Here is a 26,445-nt window from a genome sequence, read left to right as displayed (position 1 = left end):
TTCTCCAACAACAAGCCTCACCGGAGCAGGCACCTCAACATTCATTTGGAATCAGAGAGGTGGCCAGGTCAGGGGAGAGGAGAGGCGCTCGGAGTACGTCTACTCAGAGAATTCATATGCCCTGGGAGGCTGTTTGGAAGTTTCACCTGTGAAAACCCTCCCTTCCCAAAACAAACCCTCCAGATTAAAAAGCGTAATGGCCACATGCACCATTTTAAGACTACAGACCTCAAACCGGTTCCTGATGCTCACAAAACCTTCTCTGATTGGCTTAAAAAAAAAAATCCATCTAAGAGGCGGGCCTATCATATGGCCCAACTGACGGAGAGCTGTCTGAAAAATGGAGAGACAATAAATAGATAAAAGACAGAAATATTGAATGAAACATCAGTTAGCGCAGCACATTCAGTGACTCTCTTGGACCAGAACACACAGAAAGAAAGAAAGAAAGAAAGAGAGAGGGGGGAGAGATACAGGGATAGTTAAAGATAGAAAGAGAGGATGCATTTGAGTTGAGAGTGCCTTTTTTCCATTTTTTTTCCTCGGGCTGCTATCAGTTCATTTTGAGTTTTGACACGTTGTGTGTTTTGTTATTTAAGTAGTAGTAGTAAGGAAGTTCTAGCTGTTGCTGTTGCCGGTGTTGTTTATGTTTTTGTTTATGGTTGTTGTTGTTGTTTTTTTTATTTCTTCTTGCCGAAGAAGCTGAAGCGTTTCTCGCGGTCTTTATCCTTGCCATCCTTGTTGCGCATGGTGACCCCGCCCGTGTCCCCAGAACTGGGAGAGATGGGAGGCATGGTCATAGCCCGACTCAGGCCGCGGTTAGGCCCGGGAGAGTATTCGGCGGCGGCAGGCTGCATGGACGAGTGGATGGCCCGGATCCATGAGCTCATCTCAGGCTGGAGGGAGGGGGTGGGATGGACAGAATGAGAAAGGGAGGGGATGAGAAAGTTGAAGAAAGATTGCATTATAAGAAGTAAAAACAAAAAGAAAGAAAAAAAAAACAGAGCATTTTGGGCTTTTTGAGTAATGAGTGTCGCCTCATGGAAGAGGGAAAAAGATCCAAACCGACAGGATGCTAACATGCTAACACGTGGTCAGCAGAGGCTCATGAGGACTGATCCACTCACCTCGTCCTTGGCTTGGAACAGGAACTCCTTGCCATCTCCTAGCCTTTGGTCACAGAGAGAAAAATGGATGTCATTTATGGGAGAGAGAGAAGCTCAGACCCTGTAACCCCTCGGTACTCTTCCCTCTGTCTATGATTCACACAGCCCTCCTATTCCCAGTGATGCAGTCTCCTTCATTCCATCTTCTTTTCGCATCTTTGTCTGAGCAGCCTCTCTTTGCTTCTCCTCTCTTCATATTCTCCATCATTTGATCTGGACATTCATTTTTGACTCTTGTGTTCTTTTGTAATACAAATCACAGTCTTTCTTCCCAGCCCTCCCCCTCTCACCTTCTCCTTTGCTTCCCTTCTCTTACCGGAGTTTGAAGACGTGTTTCCTCTTCTTGTAGTCGTTGGCGATGACACAGGTGGACTCTCCCAGGCTGATGGGCACCTCGCCGTGGTAGGGGATCCCATTGCTGGCGCTCTTGTTGTCCTTGTAGAAGCCCAGGCTTCCCTTCCTCAGGACACAGTACACGTTCTGCCAGGATCTATACAACACACACACACACACACACACACACACACACACACACACACACACACACACACACACACACACACACACACACACACACACACACACACACACACACACACACACACACACACACACACACACACACACACACACACACACACACACACACACACACACACACACACACATTTTGTGTCAATTATGTTTTCTTTCTTCACCCATCCCCTCCCTCCCGTGCTGGCAGCTTTCTTGTTAGTCCATCTCTCCTCTCTTGTCTCCATAGTTATCTTCCTTCTTCCACTCCATCCCTCTTTTTAAATTTCGTTTTCGCTTTTCCTTCCCCATTTCCCCTCTCTCACCTGCTGGCGGCCTTCTTGTTGTGGGACTCCATCTCATGCTTGCGGTTCAGCATGCCCTCTGTGGTGTCAACGCCTGACTCGGCGCCCCCTTTCCCGGGCAGCGTGGCCGAGGGGTCATGCCGGGACGAGGACGGGAGGCCACTGTCACGCCCGGGCCCGTTTACGGACTCGGACTCTGAGCCCTGTCAAGCAAAATGGCCGCAAGAGAGAAGTCAGGGTGCAGCCAAAGTGGCAAAGCAAAGGATCTGAGTCAAGATTAGAAGAAAAGGATTATGACAGGCACTGTGACAAAACATCTAATGTTTTTGCAAGACTGGTGAAACTGGTGTATCTTTGCCTCTCCATAGCGCTGATTTAATTTGTGTACTATATACTGTACACACAAACATAAACATTACAACAAATATCCAGCAGAGAGACTCAGACTAATTAAAAAGAATTATATCCTCCTGGGAACCAAGAAAAAAAAGTGTCATCCAATTTCTCTTTTTTTTGTGATTTCCTTAAAAAAAAAAAAAAGTCAACTACAGGTCTATGGGTTGGTTCTCAGAAGGTTACAACTATTAGGACTGTTCATCATACAGGCAACTCAGACTAAGTAGTAAGAATGATATAACTATTAGGACTGTTTATACAGGCAGTGAGGGAATCTGGATGCGAGTGCCTCAACAAAATGTGGTGTGATTACCATATGCATCTTGTGCCGCAGAGTTGCGTTAATTTGATGCGACTGTCCAGGTATTGTCAACGGATGGACAAAAGACAGAGAAGCTTAAGCATAAGATGTCCCACAGAGAGAAGAACCACAGAAAAGACTCTCACACAAGCCACACACAAGACACACCATCATTTGCACTCACAGACACAACACACACTTAAACAAGAGTTTCACAGACAAACAGGAATAACAGTACAACACTGATGAGAAAGCAGGAGCACTGTGGAATGCTTCAAGCCAAACTGCTGAATTCACATGGATACTGGGACAGAGATGGAACGCTACTGCAGACTAGGAAGACTAGTCCACAGACATGGAGTAGCCATGATGTACACAGTGCATGGAATTTCAACAGACAGGCAAGGATGACTGGAATAGAGGTTGAATACAACGACAATGAGACTGGGAAAGAGATCACGAGAGACAGACACAAGGAGAGATTGGGACAGCATACTGCACGGGGCACAGAGTACTGCAGGCCAGGGGAAGAAATCTGTTTCACTGAAGGGAAACAGATAGGAGACCTCCATGCAGTGCCAGTAAAATTGATCTAATGGCCAAGGCAGGAGTCATTTTAGTCATGTCAACTTTTCAAAAAGGGCTACTTGTTGAGCTGGCACAAACCATGTTAACTGTCAGTCACAGATTGATTCTACACGTGGCAACTAATAGCGGCCATATTGTTTTCCTCAAACACGTCACTATAAACTAACCACACCTGCTAACTACCCTTACAGTACATGAAGACAAATACAGACAAAACATACAAAACAACTGCTAGTTACGTCACATGCACAACCCAAACTTTTCTTTTCAAAAGACTAGAAGAAACCTCACTGCAATGTAACTACTAAGTAACCAAGTGCATGGGAAAAAACCCCACATAGATATAAATATAACCCTTCTCATCTGAAGCCTCATGTCTCATTTGCAGCCTTGTGCCTAATGCACCATTAGCAACACAATGGAAGGCCATGTGCTCATGAACAGACCTTTCCACACGGGAAGGCAACAGTGCCCCCTTAAAAGGGACACTTTAAGACATAAGACTTCAGATGAGTGGTACCTCTCTATACATACAAAGCTTATTCAACACATCTATGAGATCCATCAAATGAAAACTACACAGCTAACCGACACTCACCAACACTGGGACACAGGCTGAGACACAACGAGCCATCTAAAAACCACACAGAGCCATATAAAAACCATACAAAACCATTTAGAAACCACCATACAAAAAACAAAACAACAAAATAATGTTATTCAGAAGCAAATGGTGAAGCAAATGGATATCAGAACATATCAGCGCCCTCTTGTGGGCCAAGCAGGGTACTGCAGCCCTTTGGGATGCTAAGCACAGGCAAGTAGCAAATGGGGCAATGGCGCTACGCCAGCGCTAGGTGCTAATGCTAAGGTACTCACACGTTCCTGTGCCTTGGGCTTAGACATAGGTTTAGACACGGGCTTAGGATCAGGCTTCTTGAGCTCTGACATTGAGACTGATAACGACTGCTGAGGGCAGAGAGGCAACAAGAGTGTGTTATTAGCCGTTTGTCATTTAAGCATTGCGCGAGGTTAGAGTGCAGTAGTCATGAACAGGCACAGCACCTGGAAGAGTGAGTTAACCATTCTGACACATTCCAACAGCAGTCACACACAGTGAGTGTTATAGTCATGCAGGGCTGACTTCCCCGTACCCACTCACACACAGACACACATCAACAGAGGCCCAAATACCGTGTTGACAACACAGAGATCCTTCAGTAGGCGGTAACCATTAAGAATGGTATGTCACACATTCAAACAAACAAGTTATTACCAGTAGGTGACTTGTTATAGTGGGGGGGTGGCCCAATGGGAGCATTTAACAAGGAGGTTGGCCCAATGGAGGCATTTATCAATACAATGGGATGGATCAATAACACAGCACAGTTAAACTACTGATATTTCAGAGGCATTGTCAGGGCCATAGATTCTAACTTGCTCAAACCTCAGTCAGATAACGGATCAAGCAGACTATATTACACTAAACTATATAGATTCAACTATACAACCCCTCTGCCCCTACACTCTCTGCCACTAAGGGGTGAAGAGGGGCAGTTTAAGAGAGGGGAGGCATTTTGGTCAATTTGCCAACAAGGGCGATGACATTCCCCCTCAAATCGCCTACTGGTTATTACTGAGAACAGAGAAAAAACAGGACCGAAACACTGAAAAGCATGTTGTTATGACAGAAAACGCACAACAGGACAGTTTCAGAATGAAATGGCCAGGACTGGATAGGGGTAAGGAGTACACAAACTGACTGAATATGGCCCTCACGTTCAATGAGGTCACTTTAAAACAATCACATATAGATATAGAAAAATATAATACAATTAAGCTTGAGTTTTATAGGAAATATTGATGGCCCTTAAAGTGTGGCCCAAAAACACCATATTTGCAGTTACAATTGCGCACACATACACACCTTCTAAAAAAAGACTATAATGTCAGTTTAGCATATGTGATCAAATACACACTACACAAACGCACACAGAAACTTGGAGTGCAAAACACACACCCACGCACTCGTGCACACACACACAGCAACACACGCGCACAAGCACGCATACAGACACACACACACTCACATTTACACTCACACTCACCTGTGAGGTGTCCTGATCACTGTGAACTCCATTCACAGATACCGACTGATTGAGTGTGGTCTGGTCCAGGCTGGTTCTATCAGAGGGGGGTGATTGATAAATGGAAAAGTATTATGGGGCCCAGTGAAACCAACAAGTAAAACAGAATACTTCTCTAAAACACTAAAGACTGCCTCGATTCACCATAAGGCTTTGATACTCTCGTCACATGGGCTTACAAGTGGTACAAGCAGTCTGTAGGGGTTACCTGGCGGCAGAGTCGTGGGCCAGAGTTTCTCCATCAGACGCTACCACTTCAGCGGGGGGAGGAGTGGGAGGTCGCCTTGCTCTCTCCTCCTCCTCCCGAATCCTCTGTTTCTCATGCTCTTCAAGCTGGAAGAGAAAAAGAAGGAAAAGATTTGGCATGGGCAGAGGTCAGTTGGGTGACACTTGATAAGTAAAACAGTCACTATCATACGTCTGTCTTTTTCTCCATTTTGAAATCGTCAGTGTTAAGGGACTGGCCATTTTATTGTAGCTATGACGTCTAACCACTGAACTTCCACTATTTAATGTCATAACTAACCTTTGGTGCAAGTTAGAGTCTAATGCCAAATTACAGCAGATGTTTTGACACAAGGGAGCTAGTATTGACACCCTCAATTACGCTAGTGCTTGCAGTCGCTTTGTCTGAGTCCCTGACCAGGGTGAGCTTCTGCAGTTTGGAGGACAACCCTTCCTTCCCTACCCCGTCTCAGTCTTTACTTTCTTCACTTCTCTCTTTCCAACCCCCCCTTCATCCTCTTTTCATGTTCTCTCCCTTTCTCCTTTCATGCCCTCTCCCCTCCATGACTGACCGTGGTGAGTTTCTCCAGCAGTGAGAACCTATCCTCCCAGCCGGCGGCGAGCTTCTCGAAGGCCTCGTGCCGCTTGATAAGGCTCTCCACCTCGTCCACATTGGCGCCCAGCTCGGCTGCCCGCACCAGCGGCTCCTGGCCGGCCAGCCACGACTCCGCCACTGAGGCGTCACGGCCGAACTGTAACACCTCCAGAACTGAGGTATGGAGAGAGACAGAGAGAGAGAGGGAGAGGGGGATGGTGAAAGAATAGTGTAAACTTGTAAACTGACAGAAGAGATAAGGATGTGTTACACTCTTTAAACTCTGGTACTTTCGTAAACCATTTGGCAGCAATGAAAAGACTAGGATAAGGCATCATTTTATTAGATACAGAGAGATAGACAGAGAGAGAGAGAGAGAGAGAGAGAGAGAGAGAGACAGAGAGAGAGAGAGAGAGAGAGAGAGAGAGAGAGAGAGAGAGAGAGAGAGAGAGAGAGAGAGAGAGAGAGAGAGAGAGAGAGAGAGTGAGAGTGAGAGTGAGAGTGAGAGTGAGAGTGAGAGTGAGAGTGAGAGTGAGAGTGAGAGAGAGAGAGAGAGAGAGAGAGAGAGAGAGAGAGAATTGGGTAATGGAGAACAATCAGTGTGGGCAGAGAGTATGCCAAAGAGTAAGAGGGAGATGGAGAAAAAGTGACTATTTGATGGAGAGGAATGAGAGAGGAGAGTGAAAAAGAGAGAGATTAAAGAAAAGTAAGTGATGTACATGGGTGAGGGCGGAGAAGGAGAGGGGCGGAGGAACACAGACAGACATCTAGAGAAGGAGAGGAGCAGAGGAAGACAGACAGACAGATAGCTAGAGAGGGAGAAAGGTGACAATAACGAGAGAAAAGAGGGCCACATGTCTATGGCAGTGTAGATCAGTCCTGGCCACGCACAGACACATACCGATCTGCAGGTGGTCCATCTTGTTCTGCCAATTTTGGTTGATCTCGTCTCTCTTGGCCTGGAGCTGGTCCAGCTTCTCCCGGATCTACACCACAGAGGAAAACCACATCACACCAGGCCACTTCTAAACCGCATTAAAAATCCCAACACTGCAAAACCACTTCAAAAGCAGAACCCATTGAACCTGATGACATAATGGCACATAAAAGCACCCACGAGGACAGCGCTGTTTTGTATTACCAAACCGCATAAAACCAGAGTCTAATAGGCCAAGACGAACAACGAAGATCACTCTAGACCACATCAAGACATGACAGAACTAAAACGTACTGCTTCTCTGACTGCAGTAGAGTGTTAAAGTAAGTTTATGAAAGTCAATGTGCCTAATTTTAGTGTTCTGCAAGAGGGTCAAACAGTAGGGTGCAGTTGTGTGTGTGTGTGTTCACTGTTGAGGACCCAGTAATCTCTGTCTGTGTGACTGTTTTTTGAAATATAATGTATTATGCATCTGTCTGTGTGTGTGTGTGTGTGTGTGTGTGTGTGTAGTTGTGTGTGTGTGTGTGTGTGTGTGTGTGTGTGAGAGTGAGAGTGAGGGGGGTGACTTAATACCTCATCTGCGGCATAGTGGTTGTTGTTGATCAGGGAGTTGCCCATCTCATGACAGGCGTTGAAGCTGTCTGCTCTGGTCTCGATTTCAGACTTGATGTCCTGATGGTGGGCAATGACCAGCCCAGCAGATGACACATCCCTAACACACACACACACACACACACACACACACACACACACACACACACACACACACACACAGGTTATTCTTCTCCCGGTGCCTTTTAACCATACAGATAAGAGAGCTGGGCTCCCTGTTTGCCATCACCTAATTGATCAGTGTATGCATCACTCACCTTGGACTGTCATGTGATTGGATCTGCTGATTAACCCCGTCCATCCACAGCATGAGGTCACGCACCATGTTCAAGAAGCGGAACTTCTCCACGGTGTCCAATAGGAGCAGCCGCCTGGCCCCGCCGGCCGCCAGAAGCCCCTCCCATGCCTCTGTGACAGAACGCTCGTGACGGTGGATGTCCTCTGCCTTCTCACCGGCGTACGCCTTCTGCAGACGCGCCGCGTCATCCTGCACCTGCGTCACCTGTGGAGGTCAAAGGTCAAGATTGCGTTTGAATCCATAGGTACATGTGGACATACGAAGAATGATAAATAAAAATACACAACCAAAGCTATTAGGGGTACAAACAACTAGAGACAGATACTGATACACCTTGCGTGGTGGCGACAGATGGGTTCTAATGACGCATTTTCTTTGGAAGGATAACTTTCTTTGGAACCACTATCCACACACGCACGCACGCACGCACGCACGCACGCACGCACGCACACACACACACCCACAGCTCACCTGTCCACTGAGTGCCTGGATGTCGTGCTCGTAGGCGTTGTGCTGGCGGTGCAGGTGCTGCACGGTGTTCAGGTCGCGGCCGAGGTCGCTGCTGAGGTTCTCGGTCTTCTCGCGCACGCGGCCCAGCGCCTCGCGAGCGTCCTGGTGGAATCGGTGCAGCTCGTACGAGGCCGCCAGCATCTGTGTGCGCGTGTCGATCAGCTCCAGCAGGTCGGCCCAAGCTTCGTTCAGGCCGTCCTTCCACTCGGCCACGCTGGCGTTCTCCGGGTGGCCCGACTCGATCAGGTCGTCCGCCTGCCCGTTCACCACATCCACGCGCTCCTGCCCGATGGTGCTGGTGTCGCGGGCAAACTCGCGGAACTTATCACGTAGCATCTGAGAAGAAGAAGAGACAGAGGAACGGTTGTGTGAGTTTTATATTTATGTACATTGTAAGAAAAACTAGCCTCACATTTCATCTGACAACAGCAGCAGAAGTGCAGAGAAAGGTATGAAAGTTGACAGATATAAAAGCAAGACTGACATTTCTTGTCCACATTCTGACCCAGCTTATTATTTTCTGTGAGTGGGCGTGTTTTTGTACTAGATAATCAGTCAAACTGTGACATGTCAGAGGTCTCAGCGCATATTTGTTTATGTGTGTGCATGTGTACCAGTCAGTAACACTGTATCGTGAGCAATGTCCACCTCCAGACCGTCATTCTGTGTGTGTGTGTGTGTGTGTGTGTGTGTGTGTGTGTGTGTGTGTGTGTGTGTGTGTGTGTGTGTGCGAGCGCAGCTTCCTGTGTTCTGTGTTTGAATCAGGCCATCTCCATCTTACCTTACTCAATGTCCTGCTTTAGTTCATTATTTTTATGTAAGTCTCCCTGTATCTTTGTGTGTGTGTGTGTGTGTGTGTGATTGTATGTGTGTTTGTGTGTGTATCAATTCTCCATAACCTCACTCACTGTCCTGTCTCCATATCTTTGATGTGAAGAAGAAGGTTTGTTGCAAACACTCCTGCCTTTCTGGGTTTGTGTGTGTCTGTGTGTGTGTGTGTGTGTGTGTGTGTATGTGTGTGTGTGTATGTGTGTGGTCAGACCCATCCTACCGTGACATGCTCTATGTCCTGTCCAAGCTCGTGGGATCCGGCCACCACCTCCCTCTCGGCGATCCACTGCTCCAGGTCGTCCACCTCGCGCTTGAGCTGCGTGAGGCGCAGGCGTTCCTGCAGACGCCCCCTCCGCTCCTCCGCCAGGTCCTTCAGCCCAGCATACAGCTTATCCACCTGGGCCTGACGCAGGTTGATACGCTCACTGTGGAGAGACGGAGGGGGAGAAGAGGAGATTAAGAGATGGACCAAAGATGGGAGAGGAACAAAGGGAAGGTGTAGAGGATGGATGGAAGATGGAGAGACAGGACAAGAGACAGGGGGAGGGGTAGAGGACGAAAAAGAGGGAGAGATCTAAAGGGGGCAGGAGAGACAAACGGCAAGCAGGAGGAACACAAGGCATATAAGGCGACAGAGAGAAAAGACTAAAATGTAAATAACTTAAAGAAGAAAGGAATCTCTCAAACTAGATACATTGAATCTCTCAAAAGAAAATGATTTTATTTCCATGCTAAACTAATGCATGTGAATATCTATGAATCTATCAGTATTTACACTTAGTGGTTTAGTATACTTTAGTATGATTACATCCGTATACTACTCTGGTAAGTGAATCTATCAGTATTTACACTAAGTGGTTTAGTATACTTTAGTATGAGTACATCCATATACTACTCTGGTAAGTGAATCTATCAGTATTTACACTAAGTGGTTTAGTATACTTTAGTATGAGTACATCCATATACTTCTCTGGTAAGGCCGGATTAGTATGTGTACATCCATATACTACTCTGGTAAGTTCACTCTCTCCTCACCTCTCTGGGTGCTCGCCGGTGACCATGAATCGGCTGCTGTTGGCCAGCTGGTGGATGGTCTGGGCGTAGTCCTCCAGCGCCTGCTCCAGGACCTGGTGCTTCTTCACCATCACCACAGCACTCTGCTCATCCTGTAACAACACCATGGCAAGGCTTACTACGGCTATGGTGACACACCAAACACAGCACACGGCCATATGCAGAGGTCATGACCTCAGTGTGTCAGAGAGTCAAAGTACAATCACTGGGCACACTGTCAGGCATGCTGAGGCACAGTAACACACACACACACTCTGTTACACTGATATCATCAGCCAGACCTACCAATTTACATTAAAAATGTACTTTATTAAACACATCTAGAGTTCCATACCAGTAAAACACACACACACACACACACACACACACACACACACACACACACACACACACACACCTTAGCCTTCTCCTCGGACATCATGTGTAGCTCCTGCTCGCCCATCCAGGCCTCGGCCTCTGCGGCGTCAGCGTAGAACTGCTGCGCCCGGTTGGCCTCCTGCAGTCGCGAGTGCCGCTCGTCCGTCTCGGAGATGAGCTGCGCCCACTGCTCGCCCAGCTCACCCAGGCGCCCCTCCAGTGCCGCCTGCCTCTCCCCAAGTGCCGCCTGCCGCTCCCCGTCAATGCCGTCCGTGGCCGTGCCGATGCTGCGCCCGTGGGCCAGGATGTCGTCGATGCGGGGCTGGTGGCCCTGGATCTCCTTCTGGAGAGTCTGAGGAGGAGGAAAAGGGGTGTCGGAGAAAGGGGGAGGTGAAAGAGATGCAGAGAAAGGGCAGAGGAAAGAAAGATGGGGGTGGTGTTAACAGAAGAGAAAAAGGGAGTCAAGCTGCTAATTAGAGATATGTTTGAAGGTGGGTCATCCAGGACACTTGGTGGCGCTCTTGTCGCTGTACCTGGTTCTTCTTGCTGAGGAGCTGCACACTGGGCAGGTCTTTGCCGTGGTCTGTGGAGTTGGCCAGAGGCATCCTCTCCTTCACCCATAACTATGGCACACAGCAGACAGGGGCACACTCAGTCACTCATTGACTACATTCATACAATCTTCACACCTTAGCCCTTCACCACTCCATCTCAAAGCATCCATAGATGTAATGAGGCCACCATAATTTGCCGTCTTACAGTACATTAACTGTCACACATGAACTAACTGCAGAGCATAAATAACATTTACACTTCAACCAAGTCACAAGGGTTACCAAGGCTAGTCCCATACATAGACGTATATAATTCACTTCTGGCATAAAACCCAACCACTTTAGATAAATCAATATTATTCACAATCTACAGTTTTTTGTGGCAACTCTCTGATTTTTTTGTCAGCCAAACCAAAAGAATGGCAAGTTGAAAATGTAACCCTGCAGGTGTTATAAGAGATAAAAAGGGGGTCTTACGATCTCGTCCTCCAGGTCTCTGTTGAACTGGTGGGCCTCCTTAGAGGAGAGGAGCTGCTGGCGTCTGAGGTGCAAGGGCTCCTGCAGCTGGGAAAAGCTGTCGGCCACGCGCTGCTGCTGGCCGTCCACCTCCACTATCCCAGAATCCTCCTGGGCCAGGGCTAGTGCCTGGGACTGCAGCGACTGCACCTCCTTCTCACGCACCTCCATCTGGTGCTCCAGCATCTGAGAGGAGAGGAGAGGAAGGGATAGGAGAAATGAAAAGATGGAAAGGGAAGAGGAGAGAAAACAGGAGAGGATGTGTCCAGAGGACAGGAAAGGAAAGGGTACAGGAAGTGGGTAGACAGATTTTGACAGGAAAGAATGGCAGTCATTTTTTTTTGCCATTTACCATGTCTTTTCATTCTGTCCATGTGTAACATCATGCCTAAAACTCATCACCCCGGCAAAAAGAATTTGCTGAGCAGTACTCAGTAGCAACCAGCAGGTGGCGCACCTGGTGCTTCTTGAGCAGGATGTTGACGCTGGTGAGGTCCTTGCCGAAATCGTCGCTCTGCAGCTGCGAGGACTGATTCTGGACCCATGAGTCGAGTGCCGAGCAGCTCTGGGTGAACAGCTCGGCCCGGTTGGCGTCGAACAGGCACTGGGCCTTGGTTTGGGTGGTGTTCTCCAGCTCCTCCCACTGCTTCTGCAGCCCATCCAGAGTCTGACGCACCACCGGCTCCAGCTCAGGCTTCTCACTCACCAGGGCCTGGCCCTCCTGAGATACAGAGAGAGAGAGAGATGGAGATAGAGAGAGATGGGGAGAGAGAGTTGGAGAGGGTGAGAGAGAGAGAGAGAAAGGGAGAGAGAGAGAGAGAGAGAGAGAGAGAGAGAGAGAGAGAGAGAGAGAGAGAGAGAGAAATAGAGATATGGAGAGAGGGAGAGATAGAGAAAGGGAGGTGTTGCTCATATTTTCACATCAATGCATAATTTTACACAAACAACACATACAACGATCAACTTCTTGGCCACAAGCCTTACATTCTCAGGCAAAAACAAGGAAAAGAGGGAAGGGTACCTTGTCGATCTTGTCCAGCCAATCCTTGTTGGAGGCCAGCTCTGCCATGAAGGCCTGGTGCTTCTGCCACTTGCTGTGGAGGTTACGGGCCTCATCATAGGACATGTCCTGAGCCGTCAGCATCTTCTCGTTAATCCACAGAGTGAGCTGGAGACAAAAGAGGATGGAGAGAGGGAGGAGAGAGAGAGGAGAGAGAGAGAGAGAGAGAGAGAGAGAGCGCAACCGTTAATGCTGAACAGATTCCATCGAAATTCAAAGTGAATCCATGAGTCTGTGTGAAACGTACTACACTACAAAAAACGAAAATAAAAATACTAGTCTTCCTACCTCCTGCCCATCCTGGAGGAAGTGCTGCAGCTCTCTGTTGTCCTTCAGTTTGGCCAGGAGCTCGCTGGATGACTCCTTATTCTTCTGGTGCCTGACAAACATGAGGAAACATCTCAATTACCGATGCAGTTTTAATTTTTCACCTGTTAAGTCTACTATATACCTGATGAGGTCTCTATTTATTGCATAGATAAAATATATGAAAATATTATTAGATTATACTGTATTTTTTGAGAAAATATCCATCTTTATATTAAAAATCCATTCACCTGTCCTGGATGGAGTCGGCCTTCTCCTGGATCTTGTCAGCGTTGGCGTTGCCATCAGAGACGAGGCGGCGTCCGGCCTCGACCACACCGTTTATCTTCTCCTCGCTGGCCTCCATAGTGGTCATGAAGTCCTCGTGCTTCTTAATGGCCTCCAGCGCCCCCTGCAGGCTGGAGGGCATCTCTGTGTGGGACAGCACGTACTCCTGTAACAGGGAGGCAGACATAAGGTTCTCAGAATCTCAGAAAATTGTATTTAACTTTTTTTGTTAGTTCAGTCATTGGCTTTTTATTTTGTTATTCTCTGTATAGATATAAGGCAAGTCATTCTGCTGACAAACATCCTCCTTTTTTACTCCAACACTGTTTCCACCAAGTCTCTGCATAGTCCTCTTCATAGCCACTCACGTGATCCTCTCTCCTGCTATGCATCATCTCTCCCTACATCTCCCATTAATCACTCCTATTCTCTCTCCCACACCTCTCAGTCCATTCTCCACACCACCCTTCTAGTCAATTAAACACTCATCATCTTTCTCACACCAAACACGCCCGTTCTCTTTTCCACTCTCTCCCACTCTCTTCCCCTCATCTTCCATTCTCCATCGCATCCTCCTCCACTCCCTCAGTCCACATTTCTCTACACTTTTGTGTCCCTCCAGCAGTCATCTTGTCTCCCTTCATTCAAATTTCTCACACACAAATACAACCATATATACGTCTCGCTCCTCCACTCTTACTCTCTATCCATTTCCCACCCCATACTCCTCCTCACCTGGCTGTTGAGGAAGCCCTCAGCCTGTTTGGCGTCCCTCAGGAGCGTCTGGAAGTCGAAAGCCTGGGCCAGCAGCGCATGGCGGTTCTCCCACATGCGGCGCAGCTCGTGCCATCCTGTGTCCAGCGCCTGCAGCCGCTGCGCCAGGAACATGTGCTGGGCGTCCGTTTGGCCCTGGGTGACCTCGGCGCCGGTGGCGCGCATGCGTTCGTAGTCCTCGCGGTAGTTGTCCACCTCGTTTTTGATGGCCTCGTGCTGCGTGAGCAGCTGCTCGGCCTCCACCACTGACGTGGGGGTGTCCTCGGAGGCCACGGCCGTCTGGGTGCGCGACAGCCACAACTGGAAGTCGTCCAGGTCGCGCAGGAAGCCCTGCAGCTTGGACGCCTCGCCCAGCGACTCCTCGCGCCTCTTCATGGTGGCGTTGAGCTCCTCCCACACGTCCTGGATCCCCGCCAGCCGTGCCTGGATCTCCTGGGCCTGGTCTGGGTGCTCCGTAGCCAGCTTCTCCGCCTCCTGTTTCAGGTCGTCCAGCTTACCCTGCAGGGGCGATATGACATCATGGGAAAGTTCATATTTAAATAATAATAATATACATTTTTTTTTTTACATCACACTTTAAAATACAAAGAGCTCTCAAGGTGCTTAACATGGTATAGACAATAACCATAACATAAAAGTAATAGAAGTGCCTAAAAACATATATGTCACAGTAAATATAAAAACCTTCCTGCCATAAGCGTATCATTATACATCTGCGAGGAAGTCGAAAATGTCCTTAAAAATTAAATCAAATGAATTACTAAATACACTGATTAAAAGATTAAAAACTTAAATTCAATCATGTCTTCTGTCGACTTTCTGTGTTCACTTTCACTTACGTCAGATTATTTAACCTACGGTCACTTATCGCTCATCTATGTTGTGCAATAGAATAACATATGCGTACTATCATATGACCTACGGTCACTTATTGCTCATCTATGTTGTGCAACAGAATAACATATGCGTACTATCATATGACCTACGGTCACTTATCGCTCATCTATGTTGTGCAATAGAATAACATATGCATATTATCTGGCGGAACCATTTGTCTTTGTAGTTGTACTCAGTGACAGGAGAGAATGTGGTGTTCCAGACAAAATTCAGACATTGTGCAATCAGTATGTCAGGCATGCCGTCAAACTACTAGGACACTGTCATCATACTCCTTAGGCATCAGTTACATCTGCAGAATGTGATCTTTATCCGGGTTCTCTTCCCCTTCAATCTGGAGTCTCAGACAAGTCAAGAAACAATGTAAGATGATGTCATTAAGTGGGCCTTTACTTGACCCAAAGGTGCCATTGACTTTCTTTGCTCTATAATTTTCTTCTCGTGTAACTTCTTCTCACAGTTGAGTCATACCAATGAATATGACAACAACTTCAAATTTGCACTCCAGGGTGAGTGTACGTGAGTGTTAAATCTGAGCTTGACTATTTAAAAGGCTGCATCATGTACTGACTAGCCTACAACTCCAACCTAGAGATGGTGTTCTACATATGAGTACTTTCAGTTCTTAGATATCTCATTCACAGGTTTCGTTTGACTCGATGGCCCATGTTATCTCAGTTCAGTGTTAGGGTTTTTTTTTACCAGCGTATCCAATGTAAGTTGTAGTTGTAGAAGTGTTGTACCTGTATAGTGTACAGAACTGCTGGGCCAAAGGTGAGCTCTGCCTATGTATGGCCAAGATGACCTGTAGCTTGAACTCTCATATTTTGCTTCACCTGTGTGACCTACGTAACCTTTAGCATAACTTCCAGTCTAAAGTGTGCTTGACCTGAGAGTTCTGTGTAAACCTGTAGTTCTCAGGTGTGCTTTACCTGAATGGCCTCCAGGTCTCGCTCCATGCCGGTGAGCTTGCGCTGCAGGGCCATGACCCCGGCCAGGTCGTTCCCGAGGCCCTGAGTGGACTCGATCACCTTGGTCTTCTCCTTCATCCAGGACTGGATCTCGTTGCACTCCAGGTGGTAGTTCTGGATGTTCAGGGCCGACTCCAGGTCCTGCTTCTTCTGGTCGGCCAGCCCCTGGAACTCCTTCCATCTGCAGAGACAGGAGGGGAGGCATCAAACGAGGAGTGCTAGTGTGCGTGTGCGTGTGTGTGTGTGCGTGTGTGCGTGTGCCACATTGAAGGGAATGCATGATACAGGTATAAGAGTGATGTATGATTTATGAATATGTCCATCATTATTTAATGCTGTTCTTAACATGTATATTTAGTGAAAATGTATGGTTTGGGAGTGCGTGCTGTGGCTGTGTGTGTGTCCAGACAGACCTGTTATTGAGCTGGTCTTGTGTGTGGTTAATCTGGTCTTTGCTGCGGTTGTCGGACTTCAGCAGCTGTTCGGCCACCTGGTTGACGTCTGTGACACGTGTGCCCAGATTATTCATCTCTGGCTCCAGAGTCTCAAACCTGAGAGGAAAAACAAATAGATAAACAAACATATCCAGTCTAAAGCCCAAACACACATAATCTGCTCCTTCTCTCTCTCTCTCTCTCTCTCTCTCTCTCTCTCTCTCTCTCTCTCTCTCTCTCTCTCTCTCTCTCTCTCTCTCTCTCTCTCTCTCTCTCTCTCTCTCTCTCTCTCTCTCTCTCTCTCTCTCTCTCTCTCTCTACCTTCATCATCCATCACCATCTCTTCTCCACGCATATGGCTCCATTCCATTAGGGGGCGCTATTTTTCATATAACCATTAATCAAGGCTGTTTGTTTACATCTATATTATTTCACTAATCTTTCTTCAATGACATACATTCAGATCTACCTTCCCTTCCCTCACCTCCCCCCTTCCCTCTGTCTCATTCTCTCCTTCATTTACTCTTTTCTCTTTCTCCTGCCCCCTCTTTCTCACCTCTGCTGCACCACCTCCAGGTCCTCCAGTTTGGTGGGGATCTCCATGCCGTGGAGCCACTGCTCCTTCTCCTCCACCCACAGCTGACAGGCTCCAGCCTCACTGTACATGCGGTAGAGTGCAAGAGCGCCCTCTAGTGCCTGGCGTCGCGCCGACGACAGTGACTCCAGCTCCGCGTAGCGCTGCTCGATGGACGGCAGACGGCCTTCCACCTGAGAGACAGGGACAGATAAGAAGGAGGAGAGAAGAGGGACAGATATAGAAAAAAAGAGAGTGAGAATGAGACAGTCACGGCATAAGATGGAGGGAAGAAGAGAGAGGGAAATATAGAATGAGAAACAGACAGAGTGAGAGATAAGAATTTTATTACAGCTTTAGTTTTAGTGTCAGTGTCAGTCTGTTTATTACTTTGGCAATAAAAAGAAAGATATTGCCCCACCAATAAATCCAGTCCGAAGAATAATTTCAAAAACATTTATGAATGTGGGTGTCTGTGTGTGCTTCCAGGGTGTTTGTGTGTGTGCACAGTGAGCTGTAATTGTATTGTGATTGCATGTTTAAGCTGAGTGTATGCGTGCGTGCACATTACCTGCGGTGAGTGTGTGAAGGCTGCGGGCAGTGCGAGGGCCTGCTCGTGCAGGGAGTCGATGAGGGAGCGGTGGCTCTGGATCTCCTCTTCCACTTCCCTCTGTTTGCGGGCCAGAGTCTGGGTGGAGAACTCATCATGGCCCACTTCCTGACTGGACACCTGCCACACAGCCACAACACCCAGTACACAGGTTACAATACTGATACTCAACAGTTATCAATATCAATGACAGTATCAATACTGATACTCAACAGTTATCAATAATAGTATCAATACTGATAATCAACAGTTATCAATAATAGTATTAATACTGATACTCAACAGTTATCAATAACAGTATCAATACTGACACATAACAATGCAGCTATAGATCATTTACATGGTACATAATAGGTGTCAGACAGCAGTCACTAATAAACATAACAGAATTCAAAACCCAGAATAAAAGAGGCTTGAACAATGTAGGCTTGAATATCAATCTTACTCTTTAGTTATTGTATGCCTTTTATTGTCAGCTTTACTAAAGTTAAGATTCTGTAGGGACTTTTGTAGTTTAAAAGGGTGTTGAAAAAAAACAACAGCAAAGGGGGCAGAGAGTGTTTTGTGTGGTCATGGTGGCGCTAGTGTCACCTGTCTAAATGTCTCCGAGATCCACGCCTCCATGTCATTAGCGTCCGTCTGGAACTGGTGCAGAGCCACCGCCTCCTTCAGATTCTGCTCTCTAAGCCGGGAAGTCTGGGGTGGGGGTGGGGGGGGGGGGGGGGTGGCAGAGAGAAAGAGGGGGGAGGGAAAGGGGGGGAGAGACAGAGAGGGAGTTAGGAAAGTGAGGGAGAAAGAGAAGAGAGAAACCAAAACGATAAAAAAGGAGGACAGAGAGAGCAATAGAGGGTATCTCCACAGAGACATTCAGTCTTCGGTACATAGTGCTTTTAATTATAAAAACCATTTCAATCTGTTGTTTTGGAGAGGATTACACATTCATTAAACACTGAACACAGCTGAACAAATTCCAGCCCAATGCATTGGCCTTAAGCCTCCTACAAATGTTCTTTCTCCCTTCCTCCCTCCCTCCCTCTCCCTCCCTCTCCCTCCCTCTCCATCCACTTTGCATCCATCCATTCCACTCTGTCTCTTGCTTATTAACTTTAGTTAAAAATCTATCGCTCTATTTCATCACTGATCCCTCCTCCATTTTTTTGTCGCTCCTTCTCTCCTCCTCAAGCAGCCATTTTCTGTTTGTTTGTTTTCAAAGGCAAGAACAATGTTGTCTGATGGTCCTTCTCTCAGCTCCTTCCCTACTATCTATCCATCTCCCTCCCTCCCTCCCTCCCTCCGTCACCCTTCCTTCCGTGCTCCATGTCCCCACCTCCTCCAGGTGTGCCCACTGGGCGCGCACGTCTGTGATCCTCTCCGTCACCTCGGACGCACCGGAGTGGCCCTCGCGCACCAGCTGCTCGCCGGAGGCGATGCTGTGGCCCAGCGGGCCGTAGCGGGCGGCCATCTCGTCGCGGAAGGCCTCGTGCTTGCTGAGCAGGTGCAGCGCCGACGAGAGGTCGCGTCCGCAGTCGCCGCCTGCCAGGATCTGCTCCTGCTCGCGAATCCACGCCGTCTCCTCGCCCAGCTCCCACAGGAACTGCCACAGGCGCCGAGACTCCTCCAGGCGTGCGCGCCGTGTGCCGGCCAGCAGACCCAGCTCCTCGTAAGCCTGGCCCAGCTGGGTCACCTTCTCGCTCACCAGTGCTGGGTCACACGGTTTATAGACTGGGGGAGGGAGAGCGGGTAAGCAAGTGTAACATTCAGGTGACTCATGCAAGCATTTCTCTGGGTCTCTCAGTTTGTATGTCATATTAAGAATGAGTTTCTGTTAGTGCTGTTAGGTGCGCTGTATTTATATTGTGAAAGTGTGTGTTCATGTATTTATTTGTGTGTGTGTGTGTGTGTGTGTGTGTGTGTGTGTGTGTGTGTGTGTGTGTGTGTGTGTGTGTGTGTGTGTATTTATGGTCTATATTCCGTTTCTGTTAATGTATAAACTCTAAGATTCTGATGTAAAATGCTACGCCCTGGTCTGAATTAGTCAGTTTGTTCTGGATTTGCGGTGTGTGTGTGTGTGTGTGTGTGTGTGTGTGTATAAACTCACTCTGTCCATCTGATGTGAAGCGCTGTGCGCTGGCCTGCACCGCTTTGATTCTCTCAGCCTGAGCGGAGGTGTCAGCCTCCACAAGGTTGTGCGTCTGCAGCAGGTCCTCCACATCATGCAGGTGCTTACCACTGTCCTGAGACTGCAGCCGGCCCTGTACACACACACACACACACACACACACACACACATAAAGGAAGTCAGCTCACAAAGCGGGACATGACATTCACAACAGTAGGTTACCATGGTAAAAAAACTAAACAAAAAACATGTGTGCTGTTTCCTGTGTTAGTGTTGTATACCATCTCCAAGTGTAGTTATTTTTTTTGTGTGCACAGAGTAACACTTGAAAAAGAAGTGTGAAATAAATAATTGTGGGAATTTCAAATAATATATTTTAGTTGCAAGGAGCTTCTCTGAATTCAGTTTCGATAGTGCAACGCATCTTAAATGTTAATATCTTTTTGTGTTGTAGAACACAGAAGAGCCAACCTCGTCTGACAGAATAATAGAATGTAATGATGACACCTTGTCACATTAAGCCAAACACAGGGCCAACCAAGGCTCCCATCAAGCAGCGTTGTGCGCCACCCTTCAAAATGTTCCGTTCATTACACCTCTGGCATCCTCTCCGCTGCTTTTAGTGTTGTGATATGACGGTACGTTCAAGTAAATCGATGTGTACGCTTTTCAATACGTTTCTGGTGTAAGGTGACTGCGTGTTGTACTGTTGTGTATGGAAGGGCGTGGGTTACCTTCATGTCAGCCATCCAGTCCATGATGTACTTCATCTCCTGCAGGAGCCGCTGCAGGTCACGGTGGGAGTTGAGGCGCTCGCGCCGCGCCGACAGCAGCTCTTTCAGGTAATCCCAGAGCCGCAACACGTTGTCCCGCCGTGCCGCGATGCGCCGCACCTCGTGGTAGTTTTCCGCTTCCAGCTCGCGGGCCACCGCCTCCACGGCCGCCACGCGTTCGCCGTACGCCCCGATATCCGTCTCGATGGCCTCGTGCTTCCTCGTGGCCGCCTCCACTGCGCCCAAGTCGCAGCCAAAGTTGTCCTACAGAGGGGGAGGTGTTTATGAAAATGCAGTACTGTGTTGTAACTACCTCAGTGGAAAAGCAGTATTGTGTTGTTACTACCTCAGTGGAAATGCAGTACTGTGTTGTTACTCGAGAGGTGGAAATGCAGTACTGTGTTGTAACTACCTCAGTGGAAATGCAGTATTGTGTTGTCACTTTGAGTGTATGCAGAATATCACTGAGCTTGAAACGGACCACTAACAGGTTCTTGTTCAACAACTGCAAGTAGATGATTGTGCGAGTGAGCGGGTGCCTGAAGCCCCTGTCCATCTGTGCTAGGGAACTAAGACAGGCCCACTGCAAAATGCAAGGTTTTATTCACTGACTGCTTGAGTCCATAATTAGCATCTAGAGGAGACTCGGTGTTCTTCCTGCTCACCTGCTCTATTTTTAACAGAGAATCTACAGGAACATGGTGAAACGCAATCTCTGTTCCAGTGTCTCTCTGAAGCTTTTAAAACACAGTGAAAAATTAGCCCTGAGAAAGAAATATTAGAAATGGCACACTCTCTCCAGTTTGTACATCTCTTGTCTTTCATTTAGCCTTCTTTCGCTCTCTCTGGTTTCTGCTCTCCTCTCTTGGTGCTTTCACTCCATCTCTCTCTTCCTCCAGTCTAGATCCATTTGCTGCCATTTCACTTTGATATTTCCTCTAGGAGTGTCTCTGTGCCCTAAACGACACTTTCCCTTTCCTCTCTCACTCGTCTTCTCCAACAGCCCTTCCACAATCCATAACTTCTTTTCAACTCTGCCTCCTTCTCCCTCTATCGCCTCCTGTACTCTAAATATTCCCTCTTGCTCTCTTCCTCCATCCCTCTCTCTCCATATGCCCACCTTCTCTGCCTCTCTCTTTGTTTCCTCTCTTTCCATCTCCTCTCTCTCTCCCCCCCTCTTCCCTCTCTCTTTCCTCTCTCTCTCTCTCTCTCTGAGGCCTGGCCGTCTCAGTGCCAATGCCACGGATATATCTACAACACATGGGCTCTGTGTCTGCTTTGCAACCTTTTTATCTGGGACTGTTACAAGGTCACATTATGACATTTAACCCTATGAAGTAAGGAGATGAAAGAGGGCTATTTAAGGTAACCAGCCATATAAGAGTATGTGCAGGGGGCACGGACTGTGCTACCATCATCAAGAGAGGAGAGGGAGGAGTGGTATTTTGTAGGCATATCACAATGTTAGAGTGAGAGTGTGGGTTCTTCGTTTTGGACAAATCATTCACGTGAGGTTAAAGTACATTAAAATAGGAGCATAGTATAGCTAAGAGCGATGTTACGTGTGGTATGTGCTGTGACAATCTAATTCTGTTATTGTCTTCACCTCTATCACCATGGTAACGGTCACCTGCGGGAACCTGGTTTCTGCATCTCATTATCAGCATTTGAACATGGCTTCCATGGTGTATGTATAAGTGTGAAAGACAAGTGCATAATTCAGTGGGGTGTGTGTGTGTGTGTGTGTGTGTGTGTGTATATGTGCCTGTTTGTTTCTGGGTTGTGTGTGGGGGGTTCATGCATGCACACGTCTCTCTGCGGTGTGTGTGCATGTGTTACATCCGTGTGTCTGTGTGTGTGTGTGTGTGTGTGTGTGTGTGAGAGTGTGTCAGTGAGAGTTATACCTGTGAAACCAGACGCTGGTTCTCACTGAGCCAGGTCTCTCTCATGGCCGCCTTGCGGTCGAAGCGTGCCGCCAGCATTTCCAGCTTCTCCTGCCGAATCAATTCATTCCTCAGCGCCAGCTCACGCTCATGCTCCGCCTTCTCCAGACGCTCCCACGCCTGTCGGCCAATCACAGCACACCGACACACGTCAATCATAGATAGGACAATATACTACCTGGGAAAAACTGCAGATATATGCAGATAAAGATACAGACGATATTGTATTTATATCCAATAGTAACGTTTACCTTATTGATGTCAGAGATGAGCTTGCCCTCTCGTGGCATGTAGACTTTCTGGTTGTTGGCCCTCATCTTGCTCTGGATGGTGAACAGCAGAACCTCCAGGTTGCCCTTCTCTGTGAACCTGTGGGGGGAGGGGGGAGAATACGACAAAACACAAAACAAAACAACCTCATGAGTTACCCAAGTAGAATTTGAAAAGGCCAGCACCACATTAAGTTAGTGTTTAAGTACACTAGGCTCATCTTCAGTTTGAGTGTGCGGTTGCTACCATACATCTGTAAACATGTGCATGCGTACACTTGTGAAAAAGGTGGATTTGTGTAAATATCTGCGGTGGAAATGTCAGTGAGAACATCACTCACTTGGGGGGCTTCTCCACTGTGCGGTAGGTGTTGAAGGCCTGGAGCTGGTTCTGCACACCATTGAGGGAGTTGGCCAGCTGTCTGTCATTTAGTGTAGAGATGGTCTGCTGAATCCACTGCAGCAGCTCAGACGCCAGGCTCTCGTACTTCTCGATCAGCTGATCTGCCTCGATGGCATAGTCCAGCACCTAAGGGGGGGGGGGGTACATGTACTTAGCAAAGTTCTACCTATACACAATAGATACACCTTCACGATTCAATTAAATCAAATCAAGAGTTAGTCTTTCATTCACGGACACACGCACGCACGCACGCACACACCTTGCCAATTCTCTTGCCCTCGACAGCCAGGGCCTTCATCTTGGAGAAGTAGTGGTAGTATGTGGCCACATAGGTGATGATAGACTTCTCATCAGGCTGGTCCACATTCACATCTGCAGACAGAGAGAGAGATGGAGAGAAGAAGAAAGAGAAGGAAAGAGGGAACAAGTGAGTGGGAGAGAGAGAGAGAGAGAGAGTCCATTTTAAGCATACTTATTCCCCTACGTACACATGCAATACGTTACTCAAACAAGTCACCCAAGAAAACAGTTTCGAGGTCTGCAACTGAGGGTGTGTGTGTGTCTCTTGAGATGCCTACTGTTCTACTTGCAGTAGTGGAGACCATGTGAGGTCAGTAAGCACGTACATCTTAAATCCTCATCAGACAATCCAGCATGTGGGCGTGCACACGCACACTCACACACACACACACACACAAAAATACTAAAATAGACAAACAGTGCCTGTTGGTTTAACACTCGCTCACACAGAAAAACACACAGCAACATATGCACAGCCTCTGCTACAAAAACTCACACTCTCTGCGAACACACACAGACGTGCACACACACACACACACACACACACACACACACACACACACACTCATTCACACGTCTGATCTGTCCACTGCCTTAACTGCCAACTTAATCTGTAATTAATTCCAGTAATCCCTAAAGTTCTTAAAAGAGCTGACTGACCATGGATGAGATTGTGTGTGTGTGTGTGTGTGTGTGTGTGTGTGTGTGTGTGTGTGTGTGTGTGTGTGTGTGTGTGTGTGTGTTTGTGCTCCTCTTTGATCATGTATGGAACCTCAGTGTCAGAACAAGACTTTGGCACATGGCATTGGGGCAGTACACGTTGAGACAACTTGTAGATATTATGGAATTGAACTGCACTAAAACTGCTTCAAAAGGGCTGAATTGGCAGCATCACCACTTTGAGCTCTGATTTAACAAGGGGGGGGGGGGGGGGGGGGTTGGGTCGGTTAAGAAAGCTCAAATGCAGTAAACATGCTTGCTGTTTCCACCCATACTTCTTTCTAATTCCCTCACGTTGTTCAACTGAATTATAACGCAGGGCAGTCTTACCCTCGGGATCCAGAAGCTTGGTCAGTCCCAGCTCTTTCTCTGCCACGTTAAAGGCATTCTGCAGGTTATAATGAGCATTGGAGCGCTTCAAGTTGTCAAACTCAATCAGGTCCGATCTGCAGGGGAAGAGAGAGAAGGAGAGAGAGAGGAAGAGAGAGAAGGAAAGTAGCCACATTAAGACAGAGTTTAGAGGGCCTTATTGACAATAAGACAACGTTCAGTTGAAGACCACCTTCAGAAGAAAGTGCAACATTATTGTGTTTCATGGTGAAGGGAGTGAAGCACCATTTCACTAACAGTTTTAATGGGCATTAACAGTTCTATAAATGAAAGAAGATGGCGTGCGTGCTTGCGTATGTGTGCATGTGCTTGAAGTGTGTTTTCACTTTAATATAAATTCTTAAATGCAGCAATTGTTAAACGCAGACAAAAGGTGGCCAAGTCTCACACATTTTATTGGACCCTTCATTGAGACTGTGTAAGAGCAGCCTGTGGACATTGTGGCTTACACCAGAGTGCGTTTTGAATGTGGAGTCTCTGGATGATGAAGCCAGCTCTCAGCAGTTCTCAGTGAACTACTAATGAGGATTTACTGATGTGACTGATCTCGCCGTGCAGCGAGAGAGAGCGGTGGTAAGGAAGTGTAGGATTACTAACACTCTTTCCAAAGTGACTAAGATTATGCTGGGTGGACAGCCTGGGTTTGAGATTGTGCTTGGAACACTGTGGGTGGCAAAAGGCAAGCACCAGCAAATGGAGCAAATGTATTAGCTAATGCTAATAACAAGCCTCAAAAACCAGCGTTAGGTCTTTAGAGGTCCACTGACTTCACTTCAGACACACCAACAGGGGGAAGCAGAGAGTTAGGCTTGGCGCATGAATGCAGTAATAGAGAGAGAGAGAGAGAGAGAGAGAGAGAGAGAGAAAGGGAGGAAAAAAAGAGGAGAGCAAGATCTTATTCTTCTTATGTAGGTCAACTTATTCCAGCACCCTTTGTCTTTTCATCCATATAGCCTAGCTGCTGCTGTCGCTGACTGCAGTGCATCTGAATTTAGAGGCGGAGAAGGGGATCAAAGAGGGGAGAGGAGAGGAGACACGACGAGACGAAAGGAGAGGAGAGGAGAGGAGAGATGGAGGGATGGGGTTTGGACCATACACAGTAAACCATCTACACTGAAGGATGATGGTTTTACTGTGGCCTTGTTGGGGCCAAAAAATGCCAAATAAACAAAAAATGCAAGCGATAAAATGAAAACTAGTCAACACTATACACAGTTCACTATGCGTGACTGACTTGTGTCTCAGAGTGACAGTCTTAGTTTTAGGTTCAGGCGTTTTTTTGCCAACCGACAAAAAAAAAGAAGAAAGAAGAAAAAGGAGAAGAAGAGGCTTACTGCCTACTTAAGACGCAAAGCACTTCAGATGCACACAGACGGCTTTTAGAAATATCGTTTGTGGCATTTGCAGAGGGTTCAACAGCAGTTGGTGATATACGAGTCCAGACAGCTGAGCTTTTGGGTGGGTTAATAACCTTTCGACAGGCAGGCAGAGGCGGCTGCAGTAACCTGCAGGTTATAACATCTCGACTCTAATGATTATTTGATTTATTGGCAGAGGGTAAATGTTCTTGCTGAGGGCTGACTGACAACTTCCACAGGGGGCCCAGAGGCAGGGAGATCGGGGGAGATATTGTGTCCGCATGCGCTGCTAGAAGTAAGCTTGTGTGTATAACCCTGTGTGTGTGTGATC

General features: G+C 47.5%; 1 protein-coding gene across 2 annotated transcripts in view; it reads right to left on the bottom strand.

Annotated features, from left to right (window-relative positions):
• Positions 1 to 680: 680 nt before the first annotated feature.
• sptbn2 (spectrin, beta, non-erythrocytic 2) overlaps positions 681 to 26,445 on the bottom strand; it is a gene marked incomplete at both ends in the record, with an annotated part of 57,741 nt that continues 31,976 nt past the window's right edge. The window contains 35 exons of one of the 2 annotated variants that reach the window (XM_080854745.1): positions 681 to 896; positions 1,128 to 1,170; positions 1,483 to 1,656; positions 2,006 to 2,187; positions 4,149 to 4,235; positions 5,378 to 5,453; positions 5,625 to 5,749; positions 6,214 to 6,410; positions 7,138 to 7,222; positions 7,747 to 7,885; positions 8,043 to 8,287; positions 8,555 to 8,929; positions 9,645 to 9,849; positions 10,460 to 10,590; positions 10,896 to 11,207; positions 11,389 to 11,478; positions 11,887 to 12,111; positions 12,383 to 12,646; positions 12,947 to 13,093; positions 13,274 to 13,364; positions 13,543 to 13,745; positions 14,315 to 14,851; positions 16,183 to 16,402; positions 16,635 to 16,772; positions 17,212 to 17,423; positions 17,801 to 17,959; positions 18,431 to 18,535; positions 19,167 to 19,561; positions 19,938 to 20,091; positions 20,693 to 20,995; positions 22,636 to 22,794; positions 22,926 to 23,043; positions 23,285 to 23,472; positions 23,606 to 23,718; positions 24,697 to 24,812. In XM_080854745.1, coding sequence (XP_080710871.1) covers positions 681 to 896; positions 1,128 to 1,170; positions 1,483 to 1,656; positions 2,006 to 2,187; positions 4,149 to 4,235; positions 5,378 to 5,453; positions 5,625 to 5,749; positions 6,214 to 6,410; positions 7,138 to 7,222; positions 7,747 to 7,885; positions 8,043 to 8,287; positions 8,555 to 8,929; positions 9,645 to 9,849; positions 10,460 to 10,590; positions 10,896 to 11,207; positions 11,389 to 11,478; positions 11,887 to 12,111; positions 12,383 to 12,646; positions 12,947 to 13,093; positions 13,274 to 13,364; positions 13,543 to 13,745; positions 14,315 to 14,851; positions 16,183 to 16,402; positions 16,635 to 16,772; positions 17,212 to 17,423; positions 17,801 to 17,959; positions 18,431 to 18,535; positions 19,167 to 19,561; positions 19,938 to 20,091; positions 20,693 to 20,995; positions 22,636 to 22,794; positions 22,926 to 23,043; positions 23,285 to 23,472; positions 23,606 to 23,718; positions 24,697 to 24,812 — 6,529 coding nt within the window. The remainder of the gene's footprint in view (positions 897 to 1,127; positions 1,171 to 1,482; positions 1,657 to 2,005; positions 2,188 to 4,148; positions 4,236 to 5,377; positions 5,454 to 5,624; positions 5,750 to 6,213; positions 6,411 to 7,137; positions 7,223 to 7,746; positions 7,886 to 8,042; positions 8,288 to 8,554; positions 8,930 to 9,644; positions 9,850 to 10,459; positions 10,591 to 10,895; positions 11,208 to 11,388; positions 11,479 to 11,886; positions 12,112 to 12,382; positions 12,647 to 12,946; positions 13,094 to 13,273; positions 13,365 to 13,542; positions 13,746 to 14,314; positions 14,852 to 16,182; positions 16,403 to 16,634; positions 16,773 to 17,211; positions 17,424 to 17,800; positions 17,960 to 18,430; positions 18,536 to 19,166; positions 19,562 to 19,937; positions 20,092 to 20,692; positions 20,996 to 22,635; positions 22,795 to 22,925; positions 23,044 to 23,284; positions 23,473 to 23,605; positions 23,719 to 24,696; positions 24,813 to 26,445) is intronic. The other variant, XM_080854744.1, reaches the window with a different exon arrangement.

This window comes from Sprattus sprattus (assembly GCF_963457725.1).
Source record: "Sprattus sprattus genome assembly, chromosome: 1".
Lineage (NCBI taxonomy): Eukaryota > Metazoa > Chordata > Actinopteri > Clupeiformes > Clupeidae > Sprattus > Sprattus sprattus.
Note: the sequence above shows the minus strand (reverse complement) of the source record. Positions and strands in the feature narration are given on the sequence as shown.